Below are 10,600 nucleotides of genomic sequence, written 5' to 3'. Positions count from 1 at the left end.
GAGGAAGTGGGTCTGGCCCACGAAAGCTCATCATCTAATAAACCATCTTGTTAGTCTTTAAAGTGCTACATTGTCCTGTATTTTGTTTCAGCTACACCAGACTAACACGGCTACATTTCTATCATGTAAGAAATCAGTGCTTCTTGCGGAAATACTATGCTGCTCCCATTTGGGCAAAAGTCCTTCTGCGCAAAACTTTTGCGCAAAAGGGCCAGTGTAGACAGCTCAGATTTGTTTTGCGCAAAAAAGCCCTGCTCGCAAAAATGGCGATCGGGGCTTTTTTGCGGAAAAGCGCATCTAGATTGGCACGAACGCTTTTCTGCAAAAAGTGCTTTTGCAGAAAAGCGTCTGTGCCAATCTAGACGCTCTTTTCCGCAAATGTTTTTAATGGAAAACTTTTCCGTTAAAAGCATTTGCGGAAAATCATGCCAGTCTAGACGTAGCCCTAGTCTATAATAAAAGTGACATAATTAGTCTAAAGAGGGTCAGGTCTGGAGGCGCTAAGCAAAAACCACCAGAGTGCTTTTTGGAGATGGAAGAAGGGATTAATTTCTAGGGGGTTCCCGCCTGCAGTGAGGGGAGGAGCTCTAGTCCCACCACAATGCCCTCTGTTGCTGTGCTGCTGGAGGTGGTCTCTGCTCCGTATCTGTAACCACACTGGCCCTGCTTCAGCTTACAGCCGTGCCACCCGTCTTGCTGCCAGGTGCTCTGCTGTTTCTCTAGATCCCAGCCCCTGTCTGCCCCATGGAGCAGAAAGAGAGAGGACAGTCTCTCTCAGCTCAGCCAATGGAGAAAGGAAACAGAGTCTGGGAAAACCACTAGGCAGTGCTTTTTAGGGAAGCCGGGGTTGGGGGGTTACCGGGCTGGCCTCAGAGTGTAGGAGTTCATTTTCCCCCCACCTGCCCCATGGCTTTGCCCAAGTCCAGATATGGTGTCACTTTCTGCCCCAGTCAAATTCCCCCTCCCAACTAGCTCACAGAAAGGGAGAGAAATCGGTGCAACAAAACACTCTAGGAGCTTGTATCTGGCCTAACTTTGCCAAGATTGCCACCTACAGGTGCTGGTTCCCAGTTCCTTCCCCTGCTCCAATAGACCCCACTACTCTCCCAGAGATGGGCATAAAGCCCAGGAGTCCTTAGGAGAGGGAAACTGTAGGCTGCAGCATGAGACCTGAGGCACCAGAAACACCACAAACATGGGGTTACTGGGCACCTTCCCAGACAGCTGGGTCTTTTTATTTGCATGGGCCATGGTGCCATCTAGTGCTAGATGCACTTGCAGCAATTCATGCCTCAGCACCAGGAAAGCACCTTTCCTCCCTCCGGGAGGCTCTCTTGTCTCTGTGCTGCGAAGCCACATGGAAGCAATGAGCAGGACTGTGCATCTAAGCTGAGCTTCCACTCTGGTTTGAGCCCAAGCCCCCATCCTGTCCACAGGCAAATCTGTTCGACTCAGGTTAGCAAGTGCTCCAGGTCCCAAACTCTGCAGGACCATAGTTTGAGCCCTGCTGTAATTCATGTCCAAGGCCTGTCATTTGGCAGTGATGAGAGGAGGCTGCATACCAAATTTGGTGGTCCTCGCTCTTACTGTTAAGGAGTTCTTAAACAAACAGATAGGAGTACATTTCTAAAGTATATAGTAGGAAGAAGATATATGTCTCACATCCCCAATTAGTTCAGCATCTGCTCTACTGAATGCATTCTCAACTCCAAATCAACAAACAAGCTGGGCAGGTGCTGGATCAGTAAGACAGCACACCTCATGGAGCAGTCCCACCTCTTGGAGCCCTAGGCATCCTGAGAGCACAGGGCTCTGTGCCTTGTCCCTGAAAGCTTTGCTGTTGGGGGGGGGGGGAGATCATCTTGACCCCATTCAGGACTCCCCTACAGCGAGACACTCTGCCCTAGGGAGGTGGAGGAAGCAGTACAAAACCTGGGGGCTGGACCCTGTTGGGACTCCCATTTCCCACTTTAAACAGAGCTTGCTTGCAAGCCTTTAGTGACTGCACTGAGTAGAATGGGGGAGGGGGGCTGAGACTCAGTGTAACCACCGTTTATCTTCTTTCACACTATTCACCCCCCAAACATCAATTTCTCTAATTTCAGCTGCTGTTTGCACTTGCTCTCAGATGGGGTAGCAGCATTCAAGCGACAGCAGTCAGAGGGAATGTAAGGTGCCTGGCACAATTTGTGGGGGGGCACTGAGACTGCTCCAGGAGGTGTGCTATCTTGCTGATCCAGCATCTGCCCAGCTTGCTTGCTGATTTGGAGTTGAGAATGTGCTCAGTAGTGCAGATGCTGAACCAACTTGGGATGTGGGACATATATCTTCTTCTTAGGGATGTTAAATATCGGTTAATTGAATAGTTGAGTAACCTCATGAATTCTTATTGGTTAGTCGACTAGTCTATAGTTCCTGGGGGAGCGGGGCCAGCAGCCAGTGCACCTCACTCCCAAGGATGCCACTTCCACTCCATGCTGCTGCCTCTGTAGCAGCTGGAGCTGGTCTGTGAGGGGAGCCAGTTAAAAAAACATCTCCCTTCACGGACTGGCTGCCTGTCACTCTCTGCTGTTGCCTCTGATAAAGGTCTAGGGTGGGTCTGAGCTCCTGGACTCAGTGTGAGCCAGGTCTGAGCCAGGATGCCTGCCTGCCTGGCTCATAATACACTTTAAATGCAGAGCCACAGCAGGGATAGGTCCTGTCGCAAGCCAGGACTGAGCCGGGCTGCTGGTCTGCTAAAAAATTTACTAGCGGAGGAGGTGGGGAGAAATGCATATAGTTTATAACATTAACCGATAAGCTTTTGCTTATCGGTTAATCGATTACACTCTAACATCCCTACTTCTTCTTACTATATATTTTAGAAATGTGCGTTTGTCTGTACATCTGTCTGTGAGTCTGTTCAAGAACTCTTTCTTAATGGTATGAGCTAGGACCACCACATTTGGTAGGCAGCTTCCTCTTATCAGAACTTAAAACAAGGTCAGGGTTTGATTGTGCCAGGACAATGGGATGTGTGTGACCTGTGATTGTTTCTCATCAAATGGAAAGGGGGGGGGCTGTGATAGCAGGGACAGTAATGTTCCTGAATGACCCCAGAGGGCAGAAAGCACATGGCACAGTTATCCCCCAGAATGACCCCAGGGGGACAGTAAGCACCTCAGCTCCAGGGAGCAGACACCGGCCGACCACTGCAGCCTCCTCTGCCCAGGCCTGGCCAGGGGTATTTCTGTGCAGTGCTATTTCAGAGGGGACACCAGTGGGGTATTTCCACGGAGTATTATTTCGGGGGGGGGAGTGTCACGGGGTGGGCTGTCACTGGGGGTGCTAAGTATCACGAGGGGGAACTGAGTACCAATGCCGGAGTAGTGTCTTTGACGGGGGTGGTAGGAACCAGACCCCGGATACTAGCGCAGGCGAAGGGCACCGGTCTCCAGCCCTGCTGGCCCCTCCCCCGTTGCAGGGTGCTGTGCGTCCCAACGGCCGTGCCAACCGCCCTTCCCGCCAAAATCGGCTAGCCCACCGCGCGCACCCTCGCTCAACACCCATCCCGCCTCGCCTCGCCTCGCCCCGCCCCGCCCCGCAGGAGCAGGCCAGACTGCGCGCGCACCTCGGTCGCTTCGTGCTATCCGGCGCGTCGCAGTCTCTCCGGCCCCGCCCCGCACCGGAGCGTTGGGTGCGTGCGCAGCCCTTCCTTGCTCCGCCCCAGCCCCCTAGCGCTGGGTGCGCGCGCAGCCGGTGTCACCTTGGTGCCGGCCCGGCCTGGCCCGAGCGATGGCGGCGGCAGGGTCCGAGCGTCCCAAAACCTCCCCCAAGGCCGTGAAGTTCCTGTTCGGCGGCCTGGCCGGGTGAGCCCCGCCCCTCCGGGCTTGACCCCCCCCCCATGACCTTCCCCCGCTTCCTCTGCAGAGCCGGGGAGATAACCCAGGAGACCCCGCTCCACAGCCCCTCTGGCCCCTCCCCCACTCTCCCAAGAGGCCTCGCAGCCTCCCCCAGCCGCACCCCTGGAGCCTGTTCCCATGGGGATGGGCAGCCCCTGGCGCTCAGTCCCCTTCCCTGCCGGGCTGGGGGTGCGCCTGGGGCCCTGCCCCCACAGTACAGTAGCCCCTGACACCCCTGCATGGCCATGTCCCCTTTCCAAACTCGGCCGCCTTCACTCTTCCTCCTCCCCCCACCTGCACATTCCCTCCTCAGCTCAGAGACCCCTAGACACAGTGCCTTTGGGGAGACCTGGAGCTAGGGCTCGGTTCTCTCCTTGGCTCTGGTATAGAGAGATCACTGGTTACATGATGCCCAGGGCACTGCAGCATTTAACCAATTAACTGATTAAACAGATTTCTACATTCCTATTCTGGGAGGGGAGTGGGGGGCCAGGACTCCTGGATTCTCTCACTGGCTCTTGGAGGGGTGTGGGGCTGGGAGCCAGGACTCCTGGATTCTCTCACTGGCTCTTGGAGGGGTGTGGGGCTGGGAGCCAGGACTCCTGGATTTTATGATGCCTGTGAAGCACACAAAGGTGTAGTTATTCTTCCAAGATCACAGAGTCAGTAGCTGCTGGGAAAGACTTTACATCTCTCTAGGTCAGGCCTTTGGAATATTTCTTCCCTTGTTTTCTAAAGCTGTCTGCAGCTCTTAGATGTGAGACCTGCAATCAGAGGAGGATGAAACCAAGCTCTGCCTTGGATGCCAAAATGAAGATTTGTAATTAGTAAGGTTAGGCTTTAGCTGGCACCATGAGTGCTTGTGTGCTCAGGACTTGGCAAACTGGCACAGTGTGGGATTGTGTGTCTAGCAAAGCGTGGTGTTAGCCACTTGACTTGGCCAAAAACGTTAATAATCCTCTTGTGCAGCATGAGAGTTTCCTTGAGCTGGAGGGACACGGATTTAGCATGACTAGGGCGTTTGAGAAGGACAACAAATGAGGTTTGAAAGCCTCCTTCCTCGTTAATTGGTATTTCTCTTACTCTTAATAAGCATTTCCTGATGACAGTTATTCTTCCACTTCTAGGGAGCTGCATGCAGCCTACCTATGCTGATTCAAAGAGGGAAAAGTGGACCAGCTAGCTCAGGGAAATTAGGGAATGGGCTAAGTCTTTCATCTTCAATAGGGCACTGGTTCGGGGGTAGAGGGCAGGCTGGCATGGGCAGGCTAGCATTTTCTAATGATTCGTGCTATCACCCATAAAACACTCCCCTTTGGATTGTCCAAAGCAAATGAGGCTAGTGTTTTCATTGATGACAGTGAGGCTGTCAGTATTGGCAGGGCTAGCTGCCATGGAAGGACCAGCTGTGGTGACCCTTCGGGCACCCAGGAGCCCAGCTGGCATGGCAGGGCCAGCAACTGGACCTGGGAGAGGGGTGCAGCACATGGCAAAGGGTGGTGACCCTTCCCTCCCAACCTTTGCATCCCCTTGTACCACTGGTTGAGAAACTCTGGTCTGAGTACCCTTAGGGGTACTCAAGAGAAGTCTGGTGGGTACATCAACACAACTGAAATTTGGAGAAAACTGAATTTTTGTTTTAAGTTTTACAGCTTTTTTTTTTTTTTTTTTTTACTTTTTACACCCCAAAATTTCATCGATTGAATTGTTTAAACAAATATGTTGCAATGGTAGAAAAAAAAATTGTGTGTCTGAAAACTGTAGGTACTGGAGATACTTATAATTTTTTTTAAAAGAGGTATTTTATAAAAAATAGTTGAGAGACACTGCCTTAGACACTTAACTGCATAACCAACAAAATTTTGACCTGTTACATGGTTAATGATTTTCTATATGTTTTTACATCCCTAATCCCCATACAGTTTATCACTTTAGATACTCATTAACTGCAGCATATATGCTGGTTCCCTCCCATCTGTCTTTTGTAAACCATTCTGTGTGGCTTCACAGCATGGGGGCAACTGTGTTTGTGCAGCCCCTGGACCTGGTGAAGAACCGCATGCAGCTGAGCGGGGAAGGAGCCAAGACCAAAGAGTACAAAACGAGCTTTCATGCAGTCAGAAGCATCCTCAGGAAGGAAGGCATCCGTGGCATCTACACTGGGTATGAGGGGCCGAAGGCACCTTTGAAAGGGCTCCTTTGTGCTGGCACAGAGATGTGGGGACATTCTCATCTAGAGGGCACCAGCTCCCATCAGCCCCAGGATGGGAGGTCGACTGGCTCAGGGAGGTGAAGAATGGGATACAGGGCCTCTCTGCTGTAAAAGGTACCAGCTCTGATCCGGTTTCGTGAAGGCAGACTGACTGGCTTGGGGAGGTGAGGAACAGGACATGGGGCCTTTTCCCACTAGGCTACACATTGCATGTAGTGACCAGACTTATTGCCTTATAGTGGTAGGCGTTGTCTGCCCCTGTAAGAAATGGATTGAGCCTGGTGAGGGTGTAGCATGAATTTTTGTCAGATCGGCACCTTTCTCCAGTACAGAGCTGGGACATGCTTTGTGCACATTGGGGTGATATTGAGTGAGGATGAGGGCACATGGGGTGCTGGCAGAAGACGCACCTTGTGTTGCTGACGTGACCCACCTTTCCCAGGCTCTTCCATGTGCCGGGCCTCAGGGCCTACGTGGAAATGCACCTAATTGTTATGTCACAGCTGGGCCCAGGCCTGGAACTTCCAGCTACATACAGGCCTGTAATCTTCCTGTTCTCGGCAGGCTGTCGGCAGGGCTCCTGAGACAAGCGACCTACACCACCACACGCCTGGGCATCTACACCATCCTCTTCGAGAAGCTCACCAAGCCTGATGGCACTCCACCCAACTTCTTCATGAAGGCGGTGATCGGCATGACGGCTGGTGCCACTGGGGCTTTTGTGGGCACACCAGCCGAGGTGGCGCTCATCAGAATGACGGCAGATGGCAGGTGAGGGAGCTTAAAGTGCATGTGACATGATGTTGTTGCCTCATCCTTCCCTGGCGGTGGGACTTTTAGCCCCCACGAAAAGCCTGGTGTCCCCTGTGCCTAACTGGCCTGGCACAAGCTCTTTATGGTCTCCTGATGTAACCCAGTAGGTCCCGCTCAGAGGTGGTCTGTGTGTCTGGGGACAGTTTGACTGAACAGCCACCTTGCTTCCTTCTTCTGTTTGTGTTCTTAGGCTTCCCCCTGACCAGAGAAGAGGCTATACCAATGTCTTCAATGCACTGCTGAGGATAACCCGGGAAGAGGGCCTGCTAACACTCTGGCGGGTATGACGCTGGTTAGAGGGCTAGGCCTGGTCACGCAGGCAGCCATGAGATTTGCTGGGTTTGTGGGATTAGTCTATTGGCAGACACATTTGAGGGGCTTGGTGTTAGTCTGGGGCAGGCTTCTTATAGAAAGCAAGCACTTGGATATCCCATTCCCCAGTGTCTGCATGCATTTCCTGCATCCCCCATTAACCACCCCACTCTCTTTGCATGGCAGGGCTGTGTCCCCACCATGGCCAGAGCGGTGGTTGTGAACGCTGCCCAGCTAGCCTCCTACTCTCAGTCCAAGCAGTTCTTGCTGGACTCTGGTAAGTCCTGTTTTGTTGTGACTGACAACATAGTAACACTGCAGATAGGTTCCAGTTACTTGAGCCAGTAGTATTAGCAGTATTATACCTGGTGCAACTCCCTTGCTAACCAATCCTGACTGCCCCCAGGAGGTGATAAGATGTTATCCACATTGGACTGAAGCACAAAGAGGACACGGGCTTCCCAATATTTCAGTGGAAGAGCTGGAGAGAGAATCAAGGAGTCCTGGCTTCTAGCCCCCCTATTTTAATTGTTAGACCTGCTCCTTTCTTGTGGGTTATGAGACAGGGACTTGTCAAGTTGTTCTCAGTGGTCTTAGCACCACGGCTGGGTGAGAGCTAATGGGCCATCTCTCCCTGTGAGCCTGGGGACAGCAGGGATTTGATACCTGGTCTGCTAATGCTCAGTGAGATAGGGGCTCCAATGGCTTAAGTCTGATCTCCAGGATGGCAGCAGGTCCTAAAATTCTCCCTTTCTCCTCTGCAGGCTACTTCCAAGATAACATCTTCTGCCATTTCTGTGCCAGCATGATAAGTGGACTGGTGACCACAGCTGCTTCAATGCCGGTGGATATCGCCAAGACTAGGTGAGTGGGAGGTGTTCAAGATTGTGCCCTCCATGCTGGCCAAGATGGCTTGTCCAAAGACCCTGGCTGAGGGGGAGCATGGAGATGGGGCAGAAATAGGAAGTGGAGGCTTTTGTTGCCATGGGGAATGTGCTCCTGCTCCAGCATTCCTGCCATGTGGGTATTTTGTGGGCTGAGTTGGTGAATTCTCAGCTGTGCACATCACGACAGGAGGGAATCACCTCCTGTCAGCAGCCTGAAGAGCAAACTGTCGATCCAGACTCTTCCCCACCCAGCATGGGCAGCATTACCCATAGTGCCCTGGTTCTGGGAGCGGATCTCATAAAGACTTGACCTTGCTTAACTTGCAGGAATCACAGGGCCAGCTGGGTTGGGCTGCTGGCTTTCTTGTGTCCCAGTTCCACCCTTGATCCTTAGATACACAGAAAATGATCTTGATGTATAAATAACCGGCAGTCACATGCTAAGCGCCTGCTGCTGGCTTAAAGGATTCCTTTCCCTTTCCTCGGTGCACACAGGATTCAGAACATGCGAATGATCGACGGAAAGCCAGAGTATAAGAATGGGCTGGTAAGTGACAGCTGGAGCCAGAGGATGTCCTGGGATCTGCCTCCTTGACTGCACTGTGCCCTGGGTTGTGCTCGGGGTGTTAGATTTCTTTAATATTCTTGCCCCTGTGTCCAGCTGGCAGGTTCTCTCTGCCATTCCTTGGCAGGTTTCTATTGATAGAGCAGCTGAGCTGCCCTCCTCGCAGTGGGGAACTGGAGAAGTATACAGCAAGCGTAGAAGGTCAAGTGCCAGGCTCAGACATAGGTGTAGAACACCCCAGCTTTCAGTGAGATGCAGTGATCAGCTATTCCATGGAGTCCAGACATGCACGTGCCCTTTTGTCCTGTACCCCAAAGCCATTTGGAGATGGGTCTTGGGGGGCAGGGTGGCTAATTGGCCAGACGGGAGCTCCTGGCACGACGCTGGGCCCCAAGGGACTCGTGCGATCCTGGGCTGCATGAGCGAAAATCTCGTGTTGGGGCAGAGTGGTGATTTTACTACTGGATTACGCACTGCTGTGACTGCCTCTGGGATCCTGTGTCCAGTTCTGGCACCCACAATTCCAGTAGAGGGGATTAAATTGGAGAGGGGCCAGAGAAAAGCTATGAGGAGGATTAGAAGCCCTGCCTTCAAGTGAGAGAGCCAGGAGGTCGATTAACATAGTGAAGAGAAGGTGAAGGGGTGATTGATCCGTCTGAGACACAGGATGTAGGTACTTACAACCTCTTGCGCGAGCTACTCACTAGTGTAAGGATTTTAGCCAGCTGGAGTCAGCATGATGCATTGGTCACGCTGGCAGCACCAGAGTAATGGCCGCCCTGTGCCCACCACATGCTAACCTCTGCTTTCTGACTTCCAGGATGTGCTGGTGAAAGTCATCCGGTATGAAGGTTTCTTCAGCCTGTGGAAGGGTTTCACCCCATACTATGCCCGCCTGGGGCCCCACACAGTCCTGACATTCATCTTCCTTGAGCAGATGAACAAATTCTACAAGAAGTTCTTCCTCAGTGCCTAATAGGAGGCCCTGCCCTGCCACAGCTGGGCTTCCCCCCAGAACGCAGTGCTAAGGAGAATGCCTCCTTGGGGCCAGCATCTTGGAATGAGACCAGGCTGTGAATCATGGATCTGGTTGGAGACCCTCCCCTTCGTGTTTGGTGTCAGTCATGTTGCAGTTCTCCCCTGGTTCCCAAATCACATGACAGGATCGGCAGGGAGGACAGTGCAGAACCTCAGAGCTTCTGTATGGACGGGGTGGGGTGCTCCAGCCGTCTGTGGATTATTTATTGGGGGGGCCAAGACTGGGACAGTACTTTCGGACATGAACCCTCGGGTAGCAATGGCCGCCCTGCGTGCGATGTGCAGGTCTGTTAGTTGGGCCAAGCCTTGTATCTTGTCTGTCCCTCTTCTAGTTGCTTGGAACTCAGTAAACAGATCATGGTACTGATTGCACATTTACTTTGGGGTTCAGGGAGTGGCTCTCTAATATTCTGCAGCAGTGTGTCACAGATCCAAGGGATGTGAGCTATAGCCCAGCTTTTAAACAATCCCCCATAAGGGTCACCTGCATGGCCTCATAACCAAAGTCTTGAGGCTCCAGCTTTCCTGCTTCACCCTGCAAGTTCTTCCCTAGCAGGCCCAGAGCCCTCTGTCCTGCAGGGACCCAGGCACCCAGCCAGCATCTGCAGAGACGCCCAAAGGCCTTTTCAGAGCAGGGCCATTCCTGGGCTGAAGGCCTGAAGTTAGTGTAAAGAAGCAAAGGTCTTGGCCAACCCAGGGCTTTTGGGGACTGTGCCATGGCAGAGCCATTTTGGTTCTCTCTGTGCCAGGTGTGCGCCTGTCATTTTCCAAGGCCGGCTGTAGCCTTGCCTCATTTTTCTAGTTGTTAGGTGTCAACTTGCAGTCCCATTGTTTTGCTAGCTCCTCCACTGACCTGGCTCCAGTTCATCCCTCCAGTCCTTTAGGGACCCAC

General features: G+C 52.6%; 1 protein-coding gene across 1 annotated transcript; it reads left to right on the top strand.

Moving 5' to 3' along the window:
- Window positions 1–3,688: 3,688 nt before the first annotated feature.
- On the top strand, window positions 3,689–10,071 carry SLC25A11 (solute carrier family 25 member 11). Its single transcript, XM_006114643.4, has 8 exons — window positions 3,689–3,848; window positions 5,892–6,044; window positions 6,658–6,864; window positions 7,097–7,187; window positions 7,405–7,495; window positions 7,983–8,082; window positions 8,601–8,652; window positions 9,491–10,071. Exons 1-8 carry the CDS (start codon window positions 3,775–3,777, stop codon window positions 9,644–9,646), a joined length of 924 nt encoding a protein of 307 aa, XP_006114705.2. The 5' UTR covers window positions 3,689–3,774; the 3' UTR covers window positions 9,647–10,071.
- Window positions 10,072–10,600: the final 529 nt, after the last annotated feature.

Source organism: Pelodiscus sinensis, chromosome 24 (genome assembly GCF_049634645.1).
Source record: "Pelodiscus sinensis isolate JC-2024 chromosome 24, ASM4963464v1, whole genome shotgun sequence".
Taxonomy (NCBI): domain Eukaryota; kingdom Metazoa; phylum Chordata; order Testudines; family Trionychidae; genus Pelodiscus; species Pelodiscus sinensis.
The sequence above is the reverse complement of the archived record's forward strand: the minus strand, read 5'-3'. Positions and strand labels throughout refer to the sequence as shown.